The sequence below is a fragment of the Camellia sinensis genome, chromosome 1 (assembly GCF_055761805.1).
Source record: "Camellia sinensis isolate YWXY chromosome 1, ASM5576180v1, whole genome shotgun sequence".
Lineage (NCBI taxonomy): Eukaryota > Viridiplantae > Streptophyta > Magnoliopsida > Ericales > Theaceae > Camellia > Camellia sinensis.
In genome coordinates this window covers 184832458-184855574 of record NC_138961.1, presented here as the reverse complement: position 1 = coordinate 184855574, position 23117 = coordinate 184832458, and the positions used below count along the sequence as shown (strand labels likewise).

The following is a 23117-nucleotide window of genomic DNA, read 5'->3' as shown; positions in this document are numbered from 1 at the left end:
GGATTTCCATAAAATGATCGGACGGTTGTTTTTGGTTTTCTTGTTGATCCATTCAACTTTTGGTCAGAAACATCATCACAAGCCGGCTTCACAGCCATGGCTGACCCTCAGTGGTAACTTACATTTCCTGGCATATATAGCCTTTCTTATTTTCTTGCTACTTCCAATGATTACTATCTATTTCCAAAGGTACATAGTTTGTTTGATTATGTTTTTAGTTTTTTATTTTGTTTTTTGTTTTTAATGTGTATAAAAAATACCTCTTTAAAATTAATGCACGTTGGCTTATTTATGTTCAGAATTATTGACCGCGAGGGGGATGATTTCCTACCTCTTGTAATTACCAATGATATTAGCATACTTCCATCAAATTACAAAGGCTAGCGAGGAAACGAATAAAAATAAGGCTAAAATATTACCCCAAAACGTTTTTCTTTTCTTGACAGGTTATTTGTCTGTATTTTCTTGGTTTTTTTTAATGTTTTCATGATCCAATTGGAGGCCCAAGATCACATGCTAATGACTGTTCTAAACAAAATTTTCACCACATCCCTAATTTAATTACACACAAAAAGTTACTTTATAGCTTGATAAAATGAAAAGAAAATTAGAGTTAATTGTATACATGTAAAACAACGCTGAATAAATCAATGCCACAGAGTATGAAGTATAAACACAATGATCAATATATAAAAGAAGAATTACAGATGAAATATTGTGAAGCAAATGAAATCATCAGGAGTTATGCAAATTTTTGTTAAGACAATCATAAAAAGAACCAAATCAAGTTAAATGTTAAATCAAACCAACAAACAAAATACAATCATACAAGTCATGACAGAAAATCCAAGCATGGTGGTTTGTCAATCTCCATATTGATTCAGAATAGAGAAATTAAGCACGTCCAATGTCATTAAACACAGATTATTTTGTTGCATAAGATTATTTACACCTCATATAAATTCATTAAAAAAAAGGGGGGGGTGACTAAGAGGCCTGCTTTGATAAATTTTGAATGCCTCTTGTTTTTCAGGTAAGAGGCCTGCTGTGATAGCACGTGGTGGATACTCAGGGCTATTTCCTGAATCATCGGACATAGCAACCCAATTGGCAGTGCAAACAAGCTTGCCTGATGTTGCTATATTTTGCAGTCTGCAACTATCAAAAGATAACCAGGGTTACTGCCTCTCAACTTTAAATCTTGATAATGCAACAAACATACAAGATTTCTTCCCCAAAGGACAAAAAACTTACAACGTAAATGGAAATTCAGTGCAAGGGTATTTTGCTTTGGATTTTACTTCTGACCAGCTTCTCACTGTATCATGTAAGTCTTGAAAGTATATTCTCTCTCCTTATTCTTCTAATTCTAATAGATTGGTTATATTGAAGTGTGAAGAGAAATCCCACATCATGTAAGTACGAAGGATGGGTTATCAAAATACGATGGTTTCTTCTTCCTCTCAATCCGTTTGGTTTTGTCACGTGGCATCAGATTACTTAGGGATGGGTATGATGTGTGTCCCCGGCCTATCGGCAGCAAGTGCTACCAAGTGAGCACACTGCACGTGAGAGAGGGAGGGGTTGAAGTGTGATCCCCCACATCACTCTAGTATAAAATTAATGTGCGTTATATAAACGTGAGGGTGGCCTCACTTTAATAGCTAACTTTGGGGTTGAATTTTATCCAAGACCATCTAACAAGAAAACCATTAACGAAGTGATTTTTTTTTTCAAGTACTTATCATACCATGGCACTGTAATAGTCTCTCCAGCATGCAGGGGTCAAACGAGATAGATTTGACCCTTGCTAGAGAGCCTTGTGTACTAGGCTGCCCTTACTTGGAATGCCCATTTAGATTCCATGGTGTCTTCGTTCATTCATTGTTGCTGTTTCCATATGCAAGTATACAGTTACAGGAATTTTAAACAGTAACAGTGTTGAGACAACAAAAAATTCTCCATGATGATCAAAGAACTTTACAACAAACACTCCTCATATGATTACTAATGATTGCTTTTACCTTTGATTTGTTGTGTTCTTCCACAGTGATTCAAGGTATATACACTAGAGCAAATATTTTTGATGGGATAAGGATGCCCATATTTACCATTCAAAAAATAATGGAATATGTGCCGCCACCTGCTAGGTTTTGGTTAAATGTTCAGGTCTCTCTCACTCTCTCTCTCTCTCTCTCTCTCTCTCTCTCTCTCTCATGTTTTTGGCAGCATTTGGACAATAATTTGCTGTGTTCTGATTTATTGATATTTAAAAAATAAAAAAAAAAATTATTTGGGATTCTCTGCGTGTTTCTTTGTCTGTCTTTCAGTACAGCAGCTTCTACGCCCTGCACAAACTCGATCCAGCATTGTATGTTCAGAACCTTTTGAAAACCACTCTCGTAGAGTTTGTCTCATCTCCTGAGATTGGTTTCTTGAAGAGCATGAAAGGGAAAGTAGGCAAAAGCAAGGCACAGTTTATTTTTGTGTTCTTAGAAGAAAATGCAGTTGAACCAACAACAAACCAAACATACGGTTCACTACTCAAGGATCTCTCCGCAATCAAGTTATTCGCGTCCGGGATTCTTGTCCCGAAAGGGTACATATGGCCTGTCAATGCTCAAATGTACTTAGAGGCACCCACTACTGTTGTAGCTGATGCTCACAAGGCAGGGCTAGAAGTCTATGCTTATAATTTCGCAAATGACCAAATGGCGAGTTATAACTACAGCTATGAACCAACAGCTGAGTACTTGCAGTATATTGATAATTCCCAATTCTCTGTTGATGGGTTCCTTACAGATTACCCTTCCACTGCATCAGAAGCAATTGGTGAGATAATCTCAACTGGACTATTCTTTCTCAATATATATATGTATATATATATCTTAAGTTTGTGTCTGACTAAAGCGTTCTAACTTTCTTTCTCATTCAGCATGTTTGGCACATAACAAGAATGCAACCAGGCCTGTCAAAGGTAAGATACAAATTCATCAACTTTTTCACAGGAAGATGTTTCTCATCATAAAATAATTGGAATATACAGTAATACTATGTGCACAAAAGAAATTTAAAAATTAAAAATTAGAGAAATTTAATTATGAGAAATTATTGGATATGATATCACTATATACCATAATTAATAGTTATGAGTTTGTGCAGGAAAACGAAAACCTTTGGTGATAAGTCACCATGGAGCAAGTGGATTTTACCCGGGCAGCACTGATCTTGCTTACCAGAAAGCAGTAGATGATGGAGCTGACATTATTGACTGCTCAGTACAGATGTCGAAGGATGGAGTTGCATTCTGCTCGAGCTCAGCTGACCTTGCATCAGCTACGACTGCAAAGGCAACTTTCATTGCTAAATCTTCTACAATCCCTGAAATTCAAAGTAACAGTGGAATTTTCTCATTTGATCTCACATGGAGCGAGATTCAAACCTTGCAGCGTAAACTTCTTAATACCACATCCAACTTGTTTCTGCATATACATACATGATTTTGAAAATGATTGACTCCTATATCAGTCTGCAAGAAGTTAACCACCCAAAAAAAAGTCTGCAAGATGTGTGTATATCTATATAATATATAATAAAGTAAGACGGTTTTGAATCTTCAATATATTTTTGTCCTACTAGGACATCTGGAAGGCTCAAATCTGTTCAAATTGTAAAACAATGGCTGAGATATATTTTTTAAAAAATATCTTATATGTACATTTTCTACTTTCCCGCTTCTCTCTCTTACTTTTTTTTTTTCTCACCTATCTTTCCATGGTTCCATGATCCCACCTTCCTCCCTCTTTTATTTTTATTTTTTTTAATTTTCTTCCATTTTTATTTTTCTCTCTATTTGTTTATTTTTTTTATTTTCTCCTTTTTGTTCAATATATTTTACACATATTTCCATACAATGTATGTATGCCCCGTAATACACTAGGACATTACGAGCATACACACAATTTCCATATAATTATATAAGCAAAAGCAATATTGTATGTATGTCCGTGAAAATTATATGTATGCCAGGCACATCTATCTGTCTAGCTACAAGCAAAAACGAGTTTTCATGAGGAGTTTTGTGAGAATTCAAAAATTTGATAATAAATTTGTGATTTTATCAAATTAAAAAATAAATTTAAATAATATTGAAATTACAAGTATATTCTAATCCTAACATTATTTACACCGTGCCTTCAGGCACGGGCATACACTAGTATATATATATGCCTGTTAATTTTGTGATGAAGATTTTTACCAAGTGACTTTCTCATTTCAGCTCTAATAGCAAGCCCATTTGCTACGAATGAGGGCATGAACAGAAACCCAGCATACAAGAGCAAGGGTAAATTCATTACTCTTGCTGAATTTTTGGAACTTTCCAAGGAGAAGAAAGTTTTTGGAATTTTGATCGAAATAAAGGTAAGTTCTTTGTTTGATGTAATCTAAGAAGCACAAACACTTCTAAAAAAGTAACGTGCCCACGTTAGTGCAGCTTATTGTCAGCTAAAAAATGATAATTAAAAAGCAAAAGTCAAAAGCACCCCTCCCTCAATTTTCAAATAATCAATTATTTCCAGCTTATTTAAGCTATTTTTGCCTAAAGTTGTAAATAGAAGTTGTACCAAATAGTCTAGCACAAGCTCCTAGCATTTTAAAAAAAGAAAAGAAAAAAGAAGACAACTATAAGCACCATACAACCCCACAACTTTTAACTGTATATACCTTTATCAAAGGCATTATCATTAAAGCTTTGCCTAATGTTTTGGTTTCATGTGTAAATTTTCTGTATGGAAGTCTTACCTTGTATTGTTTAATTTCCCTCTCAGAATGCTGCCTACTTGGCATCAAAGAAGGGTATTGACTTAATTGACACTGTTTCCACTGCTTTGAGCAATGCTACTTTTGACAAGGAAACCACCCAACAAGTGTTGATCCAATCAGACGATGGTGGAGTCCTATCGAAGTTCAGCAATGTCCCAACTTACAAACGAGTATTCCTCATCGAAGAAACAGTAGGTGATGCACCAAAGCCGACAGTGGATGAAATCAAGAAGTTTGCCAATGCAGTTAACATCCGCAAAGGCTCCATCATTAAAATTTCCAATGATTTCACCATCACTCCTACTAACGTTGTTCAGGAGATGAGGAAGGCCAACTTAACAGTGTATTCCTCAGTTTTCAGAAATGAATTTACAGGGATTGCAATGGATCTTTTCTCAGATCCAATCGTAGAGCTGGCAACATTCATTGCGCCACCTTTCAGCCTTGATGGGATCGTAACAGACTACCCTGCAACAGCAATCACTTATCTAAGTAAGAACTACATACACACATTCTTGTTGGATCATCAATGCTGTTTTGATTTTCATGTTTATCAAGCCATATTGCACTATTTCATTTATAAAAAGGCAAAGTTGTAATGCACAACGCAGGACTACCAAGCAGTCTCTCACTCACTGCCCAATTGATGGCATATAAAAATAAAAAAATAAAAAACTAACCATTGAGATATGGAATTCATGAACCTCAAAATCCCTTCATGACTTAATTACAAGTTCAAGAATGAAATAAAGGGCAGATAAAAATTCTGAAATGAGAAAAATACAATGAAACACAATAACGTAAGATCATAAATCAAAGTAATGGTCAAACAAGAAGAATTTGAAGTCATTCTCAACAAGTTCATTTAGCAAGATCTTTGTGCGTATTTAACGGATTTCCATTATTGTTGTTTGTTACGCAGAAAGTCCATGTTTCTACAGTGATGAAGATCTCGAATACAGCATCTTACCTGTTGTACCTGGTGCGATATTTCAGATGGTTCCAGACGGAGTAGAACTGCCACCTGTAGGAGCCCCAGCGCCAGCTCTAGATGTTAAGGATGTTGTGGACCCACCTCTACCTCCGGTCTCCAATGTCTCTGCAGCCAATGTCACTGCAGCAGCAGCACCACCCAATGCTGCAGCTGCTCCACCCCCAGAAGCCAAAAGCAGCCAGACAGCAAATGTTGCTAATTTTGGTCTCACACTGATTGCAATCATGGTGCTTAGTTTGCTTTCTGTAGCATGTTAAAAAAGTTGATTGTTTTGGCGTGGACGAGGAACTCCCGATTCTTTTCCCTCAAATGTTAATAACATTTGAGATTGTATTGCAGCAAATTATCTGGGGCTAGTTTATACATTTAAGTGGCCCAACAATCTCAATCTATCACGCAACATTGGCAATAATTAAGTTGAAAAAAAAAAACAAGTTATTGGAATCTCACAATCAGTCTACATGAAATGGAAATTATATTTGTAAACAAAAAAAAAATGGTAAAATGGCATTTTCCTTTATTGAATTGAGCAAACAGTTACTAAAGTCTCCTATACCACATCACCTACCCTTCTCTTTTCTTTCTTTTTTTCCCAAATTAGCTTGGTGGTTTGTGCCTGGTAGCACTTGTTTAATTTTCTGACTTTCATTTTCTGAACTACTACTACTGCTTAATATACTGTCCTACTCTTTTGTTCCAATTTGTCACAAGGCAGGGATGTTTGGTTTCTCAATCTTATAAGTCATACTAACATCTGATTGACTTTGATGTTTAAAGTCACCCCTTTGGTTATTGTGATGTCTCCTTAATTAAAAAAGAATTTGGAGTTCTATAAATAAATTTGTCAAATATCATCTGGTTATTGTGACAACATAACCATCTCTATGACTTAACATGAGCTTCTTGCAAAACAATAAAAGTTAGATACCAAACAGAAACATGTCAATGTCTTCTGTAGTGTAAGAGAAAGAAAGAAAGAAAAAAGCAAGTAGGTTCTGCATCAGCTTTTCTTTTTTCGCTTGAATGAAAAAGTAGTCTTTAGAATATTTCAAAGTGTTATGTGCCAACTATTGGGCTGTCATTAAAGTAAACAACGGCCAAAGTTTTTAGTATGTTAACACATTTTTTTACACATCAACATTTTTACATATTTTTATACCCTTTTCACACATTTTGTACAATTTACAAGTCCACCAAGACTAATGACTGACCACCAGCTGGGCAAGCATTAGCATTTCCTATTTCAAAACCTGCCAACACCAAATATACATAGAACATGCACTGTATTTCTGAGTCCAATCTTGTTACTGTAGAAACAAAATAATGAAGACAAAAAATCTTATATCACATTTCAGTCCTTAGATCTTCCTATCAGAGCAAGTATGATGCCGACTATGTCACCACCGATTAATGCCTTCAATAATCTTAGCTTTTGGGGTGTGTAAGGTGGGTACCTTGTCGATGAATCTCCTTCAAAACTTCTGTAAAGCACTGCTTTTTTGTGGCTAAAAGCATCAAAAGAGAATTTACCATGGTATGAGCCCATCCCACTCTCCCCAACTCCTCCAAAAGGTAAGGTGGAGACTGTGACCTGCATTTTGTAGATTATGCATCATTTTCATAGAAAATTAAAGCTTACTAATAAGAAAAAAATAAAACAATGCCCAATTAGTACACATTAATGTGTGTTTGGGAGGGGAAAGATGAAGTACACACTTAACCTTTAGCATAATGCACAAAGTAATGGCCCCAAGACTTGAACCCATAACCTCAAAGTTATCAGGCCAAGTCTTAACATTGAACCAATGGTTACCCTTAATAATAAGAAAAAATGTTGAGGATAATACAGGATGCATTTATGTGTCTTGCTATGAAAGTACACTATTCCTGTAATGTGAAAAGAAATTTGGCAAATTCATTTATGTATGAATGTGTGCCAGTAGATGTGTATAATGGATGCACGCAAATAGTCAAAAACTTGGCAAATTTAGTACCACGTGTAGAATCTTATAAATTAAATAAAGGCAAAACTTCATTTTACCCCCTATGTTTTAGTCTATGTGCAGTTTGCCCCTCTGTCATTTGGAAATAAGCACACAACCCCCCTATAGTTTATGGACTAAAGTGCACAGCAAGTATGAAATATGAGCTTGGACATAAGGAGGTTATGTGTTCATATCCAAATGTCAAAGCGGGTAAACTGCACGTGGAGTAAAGCACGATGGGGTAAAATGCATTTTGGCTCCCAAGAAAATGACAAAAATGCCCATGGTTTGTTGAGAGGCTCAAATGGATTCATTAGGATCGGCTTATGCTCTTTAGTTAATAAAATTACCGTTATTCATATATAAAAAGGGTATTTTTAGTCTTTTCGTTTAAGCGACGGTGCACTTTAGTCAACAAACCAAGGGGAGTTGTGTGCTTATTTCTAAATGTCAAAGTGGTAAACCTCACATGAAGTAAACCATATGGAGGTAAAGTAAAATTTGTCCTTTAATAAATGCTCCTTCAAACTAAATCATTAATCTACCTTTTGAAATCAAATTTAGAAGCTTGGAACTACTTCCCAATCAATACAGAGGTTTTACAGTTCATTTGCAAGGAGCGTGTTCAACACCTAACAGCTCCTTTCTTACGTTGGCAGACAGCAGCTCAAATCCAAATCACTTATCATGTCATTTCCAGTGAGTTCATAATTTAAAATATGTATAGTTTAACTTAGGTGATCTAGAACAAGGAATCGTTCACATGGAATGGGACAGAAAATCCAATATCAAGTTCTAGGGAGGGCATAATTACTTGTAGGATAGTGTCATTGACAACCATTCCTCCAGAAGAAATGTTCTTCACGAAGTCCTTCTTCAGCCCCTCATTATTCGTAAAAAGATATGCGGCAAGAGGCTTTGGTCTTGAGTTTATTACAGCAAAGCTATCTTCCAAATTTTCAACCTACACCAAACAAAATGAAGCATAATAAAATATTCAATATTCACGATTCGGTTTCTGGAAATATACAATCTTCATTTAGAGTGAAAGTGACTGCAGGAAACAATGCAAAACTGGGCAAACTAAATGAAATAAATGAGAGTCCGGTTCCTCTAAAGAAAATTATTTAGTTAACTGTAAAGTAAACTTATTATTGACCATGTGTGCCTGTCTTCTTACCTCATAGAGTTTTTTTTTTTTTTTTTTTTTTTTTTTTAGGGGGGGGGGGGGGGTGTTAGTAAAAAAAGGAAAAATAAAATGCTTTCTCTCTTATCTCTCCCATTATTCTTTCTCTTCTGTTATCAATGAAAAAGAGCATAACGAACTTATGGTAACAGATTTCATATTCTTTTTTCTACTTCTTTTTTATTTGAATTGCACCACTAGGTTTTGTCAAAGACTAAAATCATTCTGACCTAGAGAATAAAAGGAAAAAGAGATCAATGAATTAGGATTTGATTTATACGTATAGAAAAGAGAACATAAAATATGGAGGTATAGGCCTCTACCACTGATCTTTTCAAAAGCTTTTAATTTGTTATATAGAATGACAGAAAAGAAAGAAGAGAAGAACTGTATGTTGAGTTGAATTATGAACAATACAAGGATCCCTTTATATAGTGAGGGATGAGAAGCTGCATCTGGACATTACAATCAAATCATATCATATTGTAATTGTAATCATAATGGTAATTGCATCGTATCAAGTAAATATACATTAACATAGAGAATCATAATAAAAACATATATACCATTGAAGATGCTGAGGGAAGTGAAGATGTGATGTTTAAGTCTAATTTGGATGTAAACACCTCAAACCAGTCGTAAATATAACCAACACCACTTCAAGTCATAACCACAGCAAGAATTGGCATTAAGTAAAATAAAATAAAACTACATGAATCAGTACGAGTTTAGTAATAAGGTCATGTTCTGAAATGATTGTGTGTGTGTGTGTGTGTGAGAGAGAGAGAGAGAATGAGCAAGACCCATATATTATATTCATTGACTAAGAAGCAAGGACACAGACACGTGGCAAGACATGGACATTATGACCAACAATTTTTAAAAAATGCAAACACTGCACGTGAAGGACACACACAAAATATAGAGTATTTTATATTTATTATATATCATATATACATATATGTCATTTATAGATAACAAAAACAATGCAACATAACACTAATTCCTAAATCCTAATAAAGTAGGAAGGTTTAATTGGTATGAATCTACATTGTTTTTCTTTTCATTGGATCCCAAGTTATTTTCTTAAAACTTGCAATGCATTTTATGTATGTTTGAACAATGTACATGTAGATCTCCTAAGTGTTCAGTTCTATAAAAAAAAACAAAAAAAGATATGCTTGAATGTGTGTTTTGTTGGGATTTATTCCACATCCCACCAATGCAAATGGAAGCACACTCACGCACACACCAGAAAAATAATCACATACAAATTTACGTGATTCGGCCCAAATTGCCTACATCCACGGAGAGAGAACTTCCACTATGAATAAAACAGAGAATACATGTGAGATGGTCAAAACACTCAAAACTTACACCACTACCCAAACCCCATGCTCAAGGATAGTTGAACCCTTGCTCACCCCGGTGCCCATGGTATTTTTTCTCTCACCCATTTTTTTTTTATAAATAACCAAACTTTATTAGAAAAGCATCAAAATGATACAAAGAATACAAAAAAGAAGCATCCCACAAAGGGACAACGAAACTAAGAAATTAAATCCTCCACAAAATCTACAAAAGCGAGGACATCCGAATCAACTGAACCCATAACCCAACTATACAACATCATAAGAAGCCACCCTAACGTCGCAGTCCAAACAAAGAAAGCTTCCTTAGATGGCATACCCGCCACTCAAACACACTTCCAAGGAAACATAACAGCAGCATCATATGTAAGGCTAGAATACAACAAAGACACCAAGAAGATCCCTTTAGACTTTTGCCCATCCCACACCAAAGAGTCCTTCCCTTCCCCCCAACATCTCAACCCATACAACTCTATTTTTTCGCTCACCACTCAATCAATCTGTCTCACAAGAAAACCCTGTAGTCCACATGACTATTTATAATAGTCTACCCATGAGAATCCTAATTCCATACAATTAGGTAACCAAATCCTACACATATTAGGTTTCCTAGTAGATTCCGGACTCCACTATCCTAACCCAAATATATGTATATAAACCAACCTACTAACTATACAGGACCCACCTTTATCACATGGATAGACTAATCCTAACATGTTCGACATGCGTTGGAAGTATCCGATTAGTATCTATATTTGACAAGTGACCGGCATGAACATGACACCTTCTTAGAAATGTCTATGTTTCTTAGCACATTGAAAGATGGACAAGGAAAGAGACTTCTTTACTTTGCTCTTGTTTGTACAAGTTGCAATGCAATCACCAGATGCAGACCAATCAAAATTTTACTTTACAATTGACTTCAAAATTTTACTTTATATGATTTGAACTCAAGATGAAAGCAATGCCTTGGAGTAGCTATGAACAAAAGATACTCTGCTCAAAGTTTGAAAAATGAACAGTAAAAAATACAGTCATTACCGTGACAATGGGTAGTAACGGCCCAAATATCTCCTCCTCCATTATCAAAGAGTCTTCTGGAACATCCAAAAAGATGGTTGGAGCTATCTTTCTGCAATGAATAAAACAGCGACCATAGAATATGATACATCCAACAATTATCTTAGACTCAACAAGAAGTCAAAGTAGGCAAATTGGAAATAGATTGCAGAACTCACAATTGGTTTTCAATTCTGTGCCCTCCAAGTACTATCTTATCAGATACTTTATCCTCATCCATAAGCCTTGATAAGCGTTTGAAGTGGTGTAAGTTCACAATACGAGATAAGTCTTTTGATTCCATCGTATCCTCTCCAAAGAAGACCTTCAGTTCTGATCTTAGAGACTCTATCTATTATCAGACAGACAAACACTTATCAAGAGATGTAGACTAGGCTACAGAGATAAACACTTTGATTTGTGATGAGTGAGGCCTCTTACCAACTTTGGAGCAAAACCTTTCGTGGTTATTAAGTAGTCAGGAGCAATGCAAGCCTGTCCGCAATTGCATGCCCACTTACCTGCTATTATCCTCCTCACGGCTACCTTAAAATGATGACAATAAAATTCATGTTAGTGTATTGGGAGAAAAGGCAGAAAAATTAATTGCCCAAATAAATTTTTGTAAGGTACCATAGCCCAAGCAAGCAGTATGATAAATTGAGTTTCTTACTTCTATGTTAACATCTGAATCTACAACAGCAGGGCACTTCCCTCCAAGTTCCAAACTTACTGGAGTAAGGTGTTTTGCAGCAGCAGACATCACAATCCTTCCAACTCTTCCACTACCTGCATGCATAACTTGAGGATTACTACATAGACTATAATTTATTGTAAGAAATAGAATTAAGAAGCAATGTTATTGAAGATCCACGTTAGAAAAATCTAAATTTTTTACAAAAAAAAGTGGTGAAAAGAATGCAAAAACCAAAAGTGTGAATTTTTTTTTATAACTTTTATTGGAAGTTGCTTTCAGAAGGAAAGGAACTATTGGAAACACCTATAAGGGAAAGTCTAGTTCTTCATCAACTTAGCTGCATTCTCCCCGCATATATCTCACAAAGAAATAGGTATTGGTACACACATGTCGCACCGAATGTGAATGAAAAATTGTGGGGGATCTGAAAAATATGGAACCTAAACATGCTACAACAGCTGAAATTAATAAGAGAAAAAACCAAACACAACATCAACATCAACATTGTCAGCCTAGGACTACCTTGCAGGGAATTCAAGAAACAGATTTAACTATTAACTAAAGGAACTACTGCATACTTGGAACAAAAAAGACTCAGCTTCAAAGTTTTTTTCAATAGATTAGTCTCCTATACAACCACAGATAGACTAACAAATTCCAAAGCACATACACACGTGACACAATAACCACTAAGCCACAACAAATGCACATACGTAAATACAAACACCTCAAAACTGAAGGTATTTTGTAAAGAATGGAAAAAATTCCAATGTCTTAGCATTATCTTACAGAGAAATTACAAACAATAATTGAAGGTTAACAACCTGTATAGAATATTTTATCCCACTTCTGCTCCAGTAAAGCAGATGTTTCAGCAACAGCCCCTTCAACAACTCTTATGGCTGTATTGTCCACATACTCCTCTAATAATTTTGCAAGCACTGATGATGTGGCTGGAGCAATTTCTGATGGTTTGAGAACAACTGCATTACCTGCTGCAATGGCTCCAATGACCGGATCAAGAGATAACACTGAAAAGAGGGAGAAAATCTTGTCAAAAAGGAACCAAATTCACTTGAGCAGGCATTGATTTGAAAAGAACAAGAGTTCATTATGAGAGAATTCAAATCAACATCTAGAACCCAAAATTGAACAAAAGAAACCAACAAATTACATTTGGAATTTTCTCATGGACTATGTCGTGGTACAAAAAATAAGGTTTAATAACTAATCATCACACAATTAACAAGTAGCTTAGTTGATTGTTCAAATTTTGGTTAGGCATGATTAACGGAGACCAAAAGGTGGGTAATGTCTTTTGTTCATAGTTGATTACTTCAAATTCAGTTAGCCTGTTTTCATACTCTACATTCGTGGTTCCCTTATCAAATTAACACTCAGCATTAGTTTCGTGGTTCTGAGTAGAGTGGAGGGGAGACTGGAGTATAGTTGGGGCACAATGTTTTTGGTACATTGTCTGAAACATTGCACTCTGCCTCTGGTCAAACCTTAAAACTTGACGATGAAATTCAAACTCAACAGTTAACATGACAAATGCTAATATGCAAAAGCACAATCAACAGATTATGAATAGTTAACTAGATTTGATGTGCATTAAGACAACATGAGACGAAGTGAAACATCAATACGCTTAAGAGTCTATTTGGTTTATGGATTTAGGGAGGGAAAGTAAAAGAATACCTAGAAAAAAATTATATTATTTTTTTGGTTTGGACACCTTGGCGAATAGGGAGGAAAATAAGACAAGATGAAGAAGTGGAAGAAATCCTTACATTTACGTATCACTTTTCTAACTCTTGTACTTGATTTGGACCACTTGTTTAGAATTTTTTTGCATATTAAATGTTTTTAAGTACGAGAGAAAATAAGAAGGAAATATTTTTTTCTATGGTTGTGCAAACTACCTTCGGGAAAGTTTGAAATTCCTGAAGGAAAAATCTATAAGCATCACATTTTCTTTTATCTAGCATTAATGTAGCATGAAAGGTGACAATCAACATGATTCAGCAACATGAAACCTACTCTGCTTCTGCTATATTATCCTTCAAATTTACTAAAAAAAGTTGCTCAATGGGAATCCCTCCAAAATTTTCCAAAGTCGAGAATGAATATATGTTTGAGATTAATAATGGTTTCTAATCCAATGTAAACTTATTTTTGCATTCAACAAACCTGCCCTGGAACAGATGTAGAAGGTAATGAAGAGTTGTAAAATGATGCATGCATACAAATGATACCTTGTTTCCAGCATGAAAATTTTCAAATTTATAAAGTTACATCTAACAAAGAAATATATTAATGAATTTTCAATCTTATTTCAGGAAACTCTGACCGAACGAGAATGTGTTCGTATGTATGTGTCAGATATCAATCCATCCAATATCAAACATGTAAGACACATATATTATACAATTACTTGTGCCACCTGATGTCCCACAGAGTTACTTCACATAGTTCACACATTTTCAATTATCCTCATAACATTGCCCTTGAAATGGTTTAAAACCCAACAAAATGGCAACAAGCATGAGGTGATTATCAATATGATGTAGACAACTCGAAGTGGATAGGCAAGAACAATACAACAAGACGAGAAACAATATAATAGAATCACATCTAACACTATTTTTTTATTTGATTCCTTGATTCTATTCTTCTTCTTTTTTAATTCTCTTAATTTATTAAAGGAAACCGAAACTAGATTTTTTTGTTACGTACAGAAAGGGTAGTTCCATGTTGAAATGACCAACACAACTCCAAGAGGTTCTGATACAATTTCTGCTGATGATGGATAAGTTGCCATGGAAGTTTTGACCTGAAATGCCGAGACAGAGAAACATGCATTAATGATGTTCAATTGTCAAACTACAAGGCCTTTGAAAACAAGACTCCTAATTACTTTTCTGAATAGGAGCATGGGCTTCAGGCAATTACCTTTTCTGGCATCATCCAATGTTTCAATTCTTTAAGCGCTAATTTACAAGAGCTTTTAGTCATAGAAATCTGCATAGCAATTCACATGACCAGAATCTATTTGATGGATGAGATGAGAGATCAGGTAAAAAAACAAAAAATCCTTTTGTTTGTTTGGAAAATATTTTTTGGAAAACGAAGGTCTAACGGAAAACATTTTATGTGATCAACAAAAAAAACAAGCCTATATGGACAGAAAATGTTTTCCAATTTAAAAAGACAGAAAACGTTTTTTGAACAAAAATTTTACCAATGTCACCACACTACCACCACCACTCTCACCTCCACCACCATGCCACCACCTCCGCCTTTGTTCCACCACCATCACCACCACCAAACATAGAAAAATATTTTCCATTAGAAAATGTTTTCAAACATATTTGTAGCTATTCCATGTTATGTGCTCGCCTAATAACATATATTTAAGTTTATGTGTGCTCTTTGTATTCACTGGGTCTAATTGTGAGAGTCTTTTTTGTTTTTGAAGGGTCTGAAACATAACATACATTTTCGAAAAATTAAGTATGAAGGAAGAGAGAGGGGGGGGGGGTGTGGGTAGAGAGAGAGAGAGAGAGAAATTGAGAGACCTCGGAGATGAAAGCTTCTTGTTGGGGTTTGGAGAGGTCGTTGTGAAGAGCTTGAATGATGTCATTCTCTTTCTCATCAATCATCTTGGAGATACTCTTTAACTGTGTGACTCTCCACTCGTAGCTCTTCGTGTTTCCCCTGTTGAAGCACTCTCTCATCTCCTTCACCATCGCACCTGCTCTTTCTCCATCCAATTCAAACCTCTCCTTCTCTTCCTCCTCCTCCTCCGCCATCACTGACAGAGTCGCAGAGCACCACCACCTAATTCCACACCAAAGAATCAAACAAACAAACAAACACACACACACACACACACACACACTCTTTAACCAGAGACAGAGAGAGAGAGAGAGAGAGAGTTACGCACGAATGGGAACTGAGGAAGCGCGTTTGATGGGTTCGGAGTGAGACTCTGCTTTTACAAAAGAATGTGTTCTTGCTCTTGCTGGCGCAACCGCTAATATTCAATCTCGGCGCCCTGTTCAAAATCACCAATATTTATAGGGAGAATTACCTTGGGATTTTTTTATTTATTATTTTTTTTAAAATAAAAACCGATATTACGCGCATCTCAATTAAATTGGGACATGTAACCTTGTGTAGATTTAAGGAGGATTTAAAAAGGAAAAGAAAAAAAATAAATAATATGTAAAATTAAATAAAATATAAATGGGGTTTTTTTTTTAAAGTCCCTGGTATTATGATTTTATAGCATAAAGGACACCAAATATTTTCATAATGTCTAAGGTCCCTCAACAATATTTTCATAATGTCTAAAGTCCCTCAATCTTGATCCAGAGAAATTTCAGTCCAGAGAAATTTCAGTCCAGAGAAAATTGGTCCAGAGAAATTTCAGTCCAGAGAAAATTAGTCCAGAGAAATTCTGGCCCAAATTTCTCTGGACCAAATTTCTCTAGAAAGTCTACAGCAATTCTGAATTTCTCATAATTTCTCTGGCTCAATTCTTCCTAGAATTTCTCAGTATTTCTCTTATGCATTAGTTGAGTCCAGAGAAATTTTGAATTTCTCTGGTCCAATTCTCTTCAAATTTCTCTGATTTGCAAATTTCTTTAGTTTTCTCCCAGAGAAATTTCTAGAATTTCTCTGGACTCCAAACCAGAGAAAAACAATGCACACACAAAACACATTAAATAGAGAAAGAGAGAGAGGGGTTAAACAAATGTTGATACCTAGAAAAATGCAATGAAGCCTATTACAGATTCAAAAACTCTAATTTGATCATAGAAATACTCTTGTAGGCCAACAAGTGTAAACCCATCTTCAATTCCAAGAATGATGAACTGAGGAGCTAACCAAAACACACTCATAGACAGATAACCAGAGAAATTTTCCAACCCAGAGAAATTCCCAGACAAATCTTTCTACAGTAATTCTCTCAACCCAGAGAAATTCTGGACTCCACAACCCAGAGAAATTCCCAAAAAATACAGAAAAGACACAGAGAAAATCTCATCACCAGAGAATTTCTCTGGATTCAATCATAGCAATTTTTGCTTTCAGAATAAGAGAATCAATCATAAATTGCACTTGATCCAGGCCTAAAAGTTGAAATTCCAAGGTTTTACTTTACCCTGTCTCGTCAAACTAAACTAAACTAAAACCTATACAGTTCAACATGGCATATTCTCAGCACCCAAACGGTACATTTTTAGGACTTTTCAACGGAAAAGGCAAAACTACTAGATTAGATCCAACTCAACAACCAAAAAATATCAGAGCTTTGCTCAACAATTTCGAAACAACTAAAATTAATAAAAAAATCTAACAATTAAACACAAGACTCAGACCAATTTTGCCCAAAAAAATTCCACAGAACAAGCTCAGTGAAGATTCACAGATTTTGAGAGAGAGAGAGACCTCAGCAGCGAGGTACTCGAGCACGGCGGCGAGGTAGACCGGAGCGCCAGTTCCAACGTGCTGAGAGTAGCGGCCTTTCTTCAAGTATCGGCCGATCCGGCCGACCGGGAACTAGAGGCCGGCTTTGACGGACTGGGAAACGGGTTTCTTCTTCGGACCGCCGACCTTTCTTCCACCTGCACCTTTCTTGACCTTCTCCATTTTCTCAGGATTTCCAATCAGGAAACTAGTTTCCCGAGAAACAAACAGCCGAGAAAGTAGAGATTGGTGAGGTGAGGCTACTTTTTTGTCTGGGCTACAGTGTAGGGATTGGGGTGTTGTTGTCTCCAATGGAATCACTTCTACGGCGACGAGCATGAAGTAAGGGAAAGAGGAGCTGCCGATGAGGAGTGTTTCGTCGAGGTCGGCGGTCATCGACATGGCTCTCTCTCTCTCTCTCTGTGCGTGTTTGATCGTGGTGACGAGTGAGAGTAGACAAAAGGAAGGGGGCTGAATTTCTCTGTGATAGATGGGAGGACCTTAGACATCAAAAAATAATTTTGTGGATCTCTTCCCTTATAAAAAGTGGGGGAGGGACCCTAGACCAATTTTCCCAATATAAATATATTTTATTCATATTTTATTTTTATTTTTTTTTCAAATCACTTTATAAATCCCTAACTAAACATAGCTTTTGAGCTTGAACGTTTGGCCCTTATAGATTTCGAATTTGCCACCTCTTACTTTGTAAGGCCTTTAATTACTTTATTCACTTACTAAGCCAAATTTCTTGAATTGGGGAAGTTAGTAAGCCTTTGTTTGAAATATGAGTTAATTTTTTAAATTTTTAGCTATTTTAGTATGGAATTAAAAAATCTTGTTTGAGATAAATTTTTAATTTTTTTAAACTTTTGTGAAAACAAAAATTAAATGATTGTGATTTAGATCAATGTTTAGAAAACTAGAAAGGACCGGCCTATCAGATCGGCTAGACCGGTGATCGAACCTTGTTCTAGTTTAAAAAACCCTCTAAACCCGAACATAGCTCAAAACCAGTGTAAAATGAAAGAATCGGAAGAACGGCCGATTCAACCATCAAACCCGACAACCCAGACTGGGTTTTAAGAAGTGACTAGTTTTCTTTATCTTTCTTTTCCCTTCTCTGCTGCTCTATTTCTGTCTCTTTTGCTTCCCTTTTTTGCTACTATGCTTCTTAAGCTGCTTAATGCTTATTTTTACAGTCATTATTATGTCCAAACAAAACAAAAAGTATTGAGACAAAGAAAAGTCAATGATGGAATAGTACTATAGTACTAAATATTTTTAAAATTTCATAAATATTTTTTATTATAAATTTCTGATTTCATAGCTGTTAGTTAATGGTTTGGTGAACTAATTTTTTAATTATATATTCTGGCACTCATCTTACAAAAATAAATATATGTATACTCATCTTACAAATGTTTTGAAAATTATTTTATTTTGTTGAATTTTATTTTTTTTCATTTTTATACTTATATTTTTAATATATATATATTTAAATATATTTATGATGTCACGGTTCAACCGCTTCGATTCATCGTTGAACCGGTGACTCGTCTAACTGGTCTCTTTTCCGGTTCACTCACCGGTCCAGTTTTCAAAACATTGATTTGGATGTAATATTTTATCTTATTGAATTTTTAGTTTATTTTGTCTTTTTGTAATTATTTTAGCCCAAAAAATTTATGCCAAACATAGCCTAATAATCGAGCAGTGCTAAGAACTTCAATAAAGCTATCAAATTTTTTATCAAACATATGTTTGATAAAAAAATTGATAATTTTCTTGAAATATTTAGAATTTTTCTTTCTTATATAGTTGTCTCTTTTGGTTATTATAAATGAAAACTTAAAAATTAATTACCTAATGGTAGAATTTGTTTTGAAATTACCAAATAATATTTTCCAATGGGTGGAGGTTGACTCCAGTTTTTATTTGAACTGAAGGGTGTTGTTCGGCTCCCAAACACCTATCATATTCTTCCTTTTTTTTCTTTTCTTTTTTTAGGATTCTTCATATATGGTATATAGAAACAAAAAAAATAAAAATAAAAATAAGTAGATTCAATAATTATAATTTTTTGTTTATATTTTGTTTGTGTTAAAAAAAATATGATAATTGTATTTTTTTTTAAATATATTATTTTAAAGATAAATGCGATAAAATAAAAATAAAAAATTTAATTATTAGATTAACATCAAATTTTTTCATGATCGATAAACACAAAAAATCTAAAAAAATTAACAATATGAACGCTCATAATAAAATTCATGATCAACCCCATAAACCCAAATAACAATCTCCAATCCAGATTTTTCACTGGAACCAAACCAGTCATAACTTGCATGATTAATTGGATACTATTTGTGTATTTGGAAACCATTAACAATTTTGAGACCAAATGTTCACCAATTTGGATATATAGGACTTTCGAGTAACCAACACCACTCAATCCGTTAACTTCTCATCATCCATCACACATTATCCAAATATTTTTTTTTTCTCTCTCTTTTGCGTTAAAGTATTACTAAAAAAACATCATAATTATTCTTTACTTGGAAGTCGTGCTTATTCTAAAACTATACTTTGCAACCAAATGATTCCATGCACCAAACTATAATAATGATGAAATCCACCTTACAAAAAAAATAACAATAATAATAAAAAGAAAAATGAAGGATTCCAAAGTGAAAATTATCAAAAAGAATTTGTGACTCAAAAGCAATAATTAGATGAAAAGTTGGATTATACTCTGACAATATTATGCATCACTCAAAGTATATATATATATATATATATAAGAATAATTTATTTTAAATTCAAGCCACTAAGAAATTAGCAGAAGAATCCTGAATTTGTAGTCACAGTGAAGAAACAGTGGAAAGAAAGAAGTACATGAAGCATATAAAAATAGGAAGAAATGGGAAGAAAAGTAGTACCTGAAGTGAAGAGAAACCAGGTCAATGGAAAGCATGCTGTGATGAGGGTTAGAGAGAGAGCTTCTGTTGCTAAAATATATATTTTAAGTATGCAAATCATAATAAGAAAGAAGAAAAAAAGGGGCAATCGGCGATCTGCCTTTTCAGCCATTAAAACTAGTGGATAGTGGTAGGTTTGTTCTCGTACGTTTGGCTATATGATGGAAAATTTTACAAGGTGGTACACTATAAAAAAGTGAAGCAATCATTTAGTTAGTGCTCCTTTTTCAGGCGGGTTTGGCTGTTTGATGGAAAATTTTACAAGGTACACTATAAAAAAGTGAAGCAATCATTTAGTTAGTGCTCCTTTTTCAGGCGGGTTTGCGTGAGGTTTGAGTTATTTTAGCTCAAAAAAATAAAATAAAATTTTTAATTTAATAAAATAAAATATTATATTTAAATTATAATTATTTTATTTTATTTTTTACAAAAGTTAAAAAGTAAAAAAGTCAACTTACATTTCAAACTAACCATTAGTAATGATTTTGGTAATAGTTAGCTCTGATCTATTGTAATATCAGTTATGATTTAATTATGACTTATTGTGATTGTTATAATATTATTATGACTTTTTATTTTTTATTTTTATGACCCACTTTTGTGTTAATACCACTCATTGTGATGTTTTGATTAATTGTGATTATTAATTTAGTTATATTTGACGAAATATTTGGTTATGCCTTAGGTATTATTTAGTTATGACACATTATGACTAAAATAGTTTGTCTATGATATGTTATGGTATTAATATCAGAAAATATCATAATTTGCAATATGGCACACGAAAGGTCCCTGTTTCATTGCCTTTATTGTTGTTCCACATTTAGAAAGTAACAAAATTTAAGAAAATATTATCATGAATTTTTATACAGGAAAATTTTATTATACATATATATGATATGCATCTTATTATAAAATGACAACTTTTCTTATCACAAAACATATAACTTCTGACTCACCACAAAAAATATATATATATATAATTTTACTGCAAAGGGACATAATTTTGTCATTTATAAATTAAGAATACACCTCATAAATTTATTATTCGTAAATTATATTACAAAATGACATAACACACCATAATATCATAAATTTTACTAATCTGAGATTGATCAGTGTTTTGGACCGTCCGATCAACGAGAAATTATTGAAAGCTATGGGAGCAAGTTTAACTTAGCGCTTCAATTTAATAATTATTAATTTAAATTGTAAGACTTGTTACTTTTTTTGTTTGAGTTTTAAGAGACAACATAAAATTTGACGAGAAATGAAAATCAAATATTCCTCCGAAAACATAGAATAATTTTTCTTAATAAAAAACATTCATAATTTTCATATGATTTTACATTTTTTGAGAGTAAATATAATTTTTAAAAGATTTAAAATATCATTTTATTGTTTATTTTTATCAAACTAATTTTTATTTAAGTGGTATTACATCTCTTAATTTTGTCTCTCCAATTCCACCCCGAATGACATAACCCACACTCATGTGAAGAGTTCCCACACTCTTCTCTCTCATCTTGAGCATCCCTAATTTTACATTATTAAGGGTGGAATTAGGAGAACAAAATTAGGGAGATGAATCATTAATGATATTCTACTTTCATTTGGGAAATAAGTTAAAAGTTGACTTATTTTATTTATTTATTTTTAAAAGCGTGTAAAAAAATAGAGAAGTGATATAATTTTAAAAAATCAAGGAGAATTTTTTTAAGGTCCCTAATAATAATAATTTAGAGGATAAAGGACACCAAAAAAAATAGTGATGCATCAGGTCCCTGAACAACATGGCGCGCGTTTTTAATTATTTTGTGGACCAAAATACCCTTCCTAAAATTAACACAGAAACGAAACTCATTCTGACGTCTGAGTTCCATTCCAAGCATCTAGCGTCTTCACGAACAAGAGAACAGCAGAATTAGGGTTTCAATATGATCTTCACCATCAACATTAGAGCTTCGTTATCTTCTACAAAAATCATTCACATTCCTTCTTCACAAATTTCTCTGACCCCGTTTTCATTGTTCATCGTCATCTCAGTTCATTTTCGTCACGTCGCATTTTCATCTCAGGCTATATCAGTTCGTCATTCAAGTTTCATCATAACTCTGGTAAGTTTTTCTACAATACAACTAGATTTTCTCCGAAAACACAATTAATTGCATTTTATATTAACCTTTCACAAATTAGGGTTTCAATTTCGTAATAAAAAGTTACCTGAATTTGAAAAAAGTTATTTCTATATGTTTTGAACTTATTCTTGAACATGTTTGTGTGATTTTATCTGTAAATTTCTTTGGAATTTGAATTTCTCTGGTTTTTGCTTGATGTATGTTTCTTCTTTCAATTTTCTGGAATGTTTATTTTGAAAAAAGTAATTTTCTGTGTTTTCATCTTATTCTTGAACATGTTTCTGTGATTTTGTCTATAAATTTTCCTACTCTGTAAATTTCTCTATAATATGTATTTTTAATTGGAATGTCTATCTTTCTCTGGAATGTCTATTACTCTCTTGTCTCTGTCTAAGTTTCTTTGGT

The 23117-nt window shown here is 34.0% G+C and overlaps 2 protein-coding genes across 2 annotated transcripts; one reads left to right on the top strand and one right to left on the bottom strand.

The window, feature by feature from the left end:
* Nucleotides 1-6206, top strand: LOC114290421 (glycerophosphodiester phosphodiesterase GDPDL7). Its single transcript, XM_028234326.2, has 9 exons — nucleotides 1-113; nucleotides 1034-1327; nucleotides 2051-2169; nucleotides 2331-2832; nucleotides 2936-2977; nucleotides 3163-3450; nucleotides 4280-4422; nucleotides 4830-5316; nucleotides 5747-6206. The coding sequence occupies exons 1-9, from the start codon at nucleotides 14-16 to the stop codon at nucleotides 6073-6075; spliced, it is 2304 nt and encodes a 767-aa protein (XP_028090127.2). The 5' UTR covers nucleotides 1-13; the 3' UTR covers nucleotides 6076-6206.
* Nucleotides 2720-20898, bottom strand: LOC114290431 (aldehyde dehydrogenase family 3 member H1). The gene is made up of 15 exons (XM_082890268.1): nucleotides 20536-20898; nucleotides 16065-16175; nucleotides 15697-15958; nucleotides 15071-15139; nucleotides 14855-14951; nucleotides 12940-13146; nucleotides 12092-12207; nucleotides 11860-11964; nucleotides 11598-11770; nucleotides 11401-11491; nucleotides 8618-8767; nucleotides 5795-7409; nucleotides 4804-5292; nucleotides 3237-3381; nucleotides 2720-2968 (listed from the first exon to the last, which is right to left on the bottom strand). Exons 1-12 carry the CDS (start codon nucleotides 20568-20570, stop codon nucleotides 7170-7172), a joined length of 1656 nt encoding a protein of 551 aa, XP_082746394.1. The 5' UTR covers nucleotides 20571-20898; the 3' UTR covers nucleotides 2720-2968; nucleotides 3237-3381; nucleotides 4804-5292; nucleotides 5795-7169.
* Nucleotides 20899-23117: the final 2219 nt, after the last annotated feature.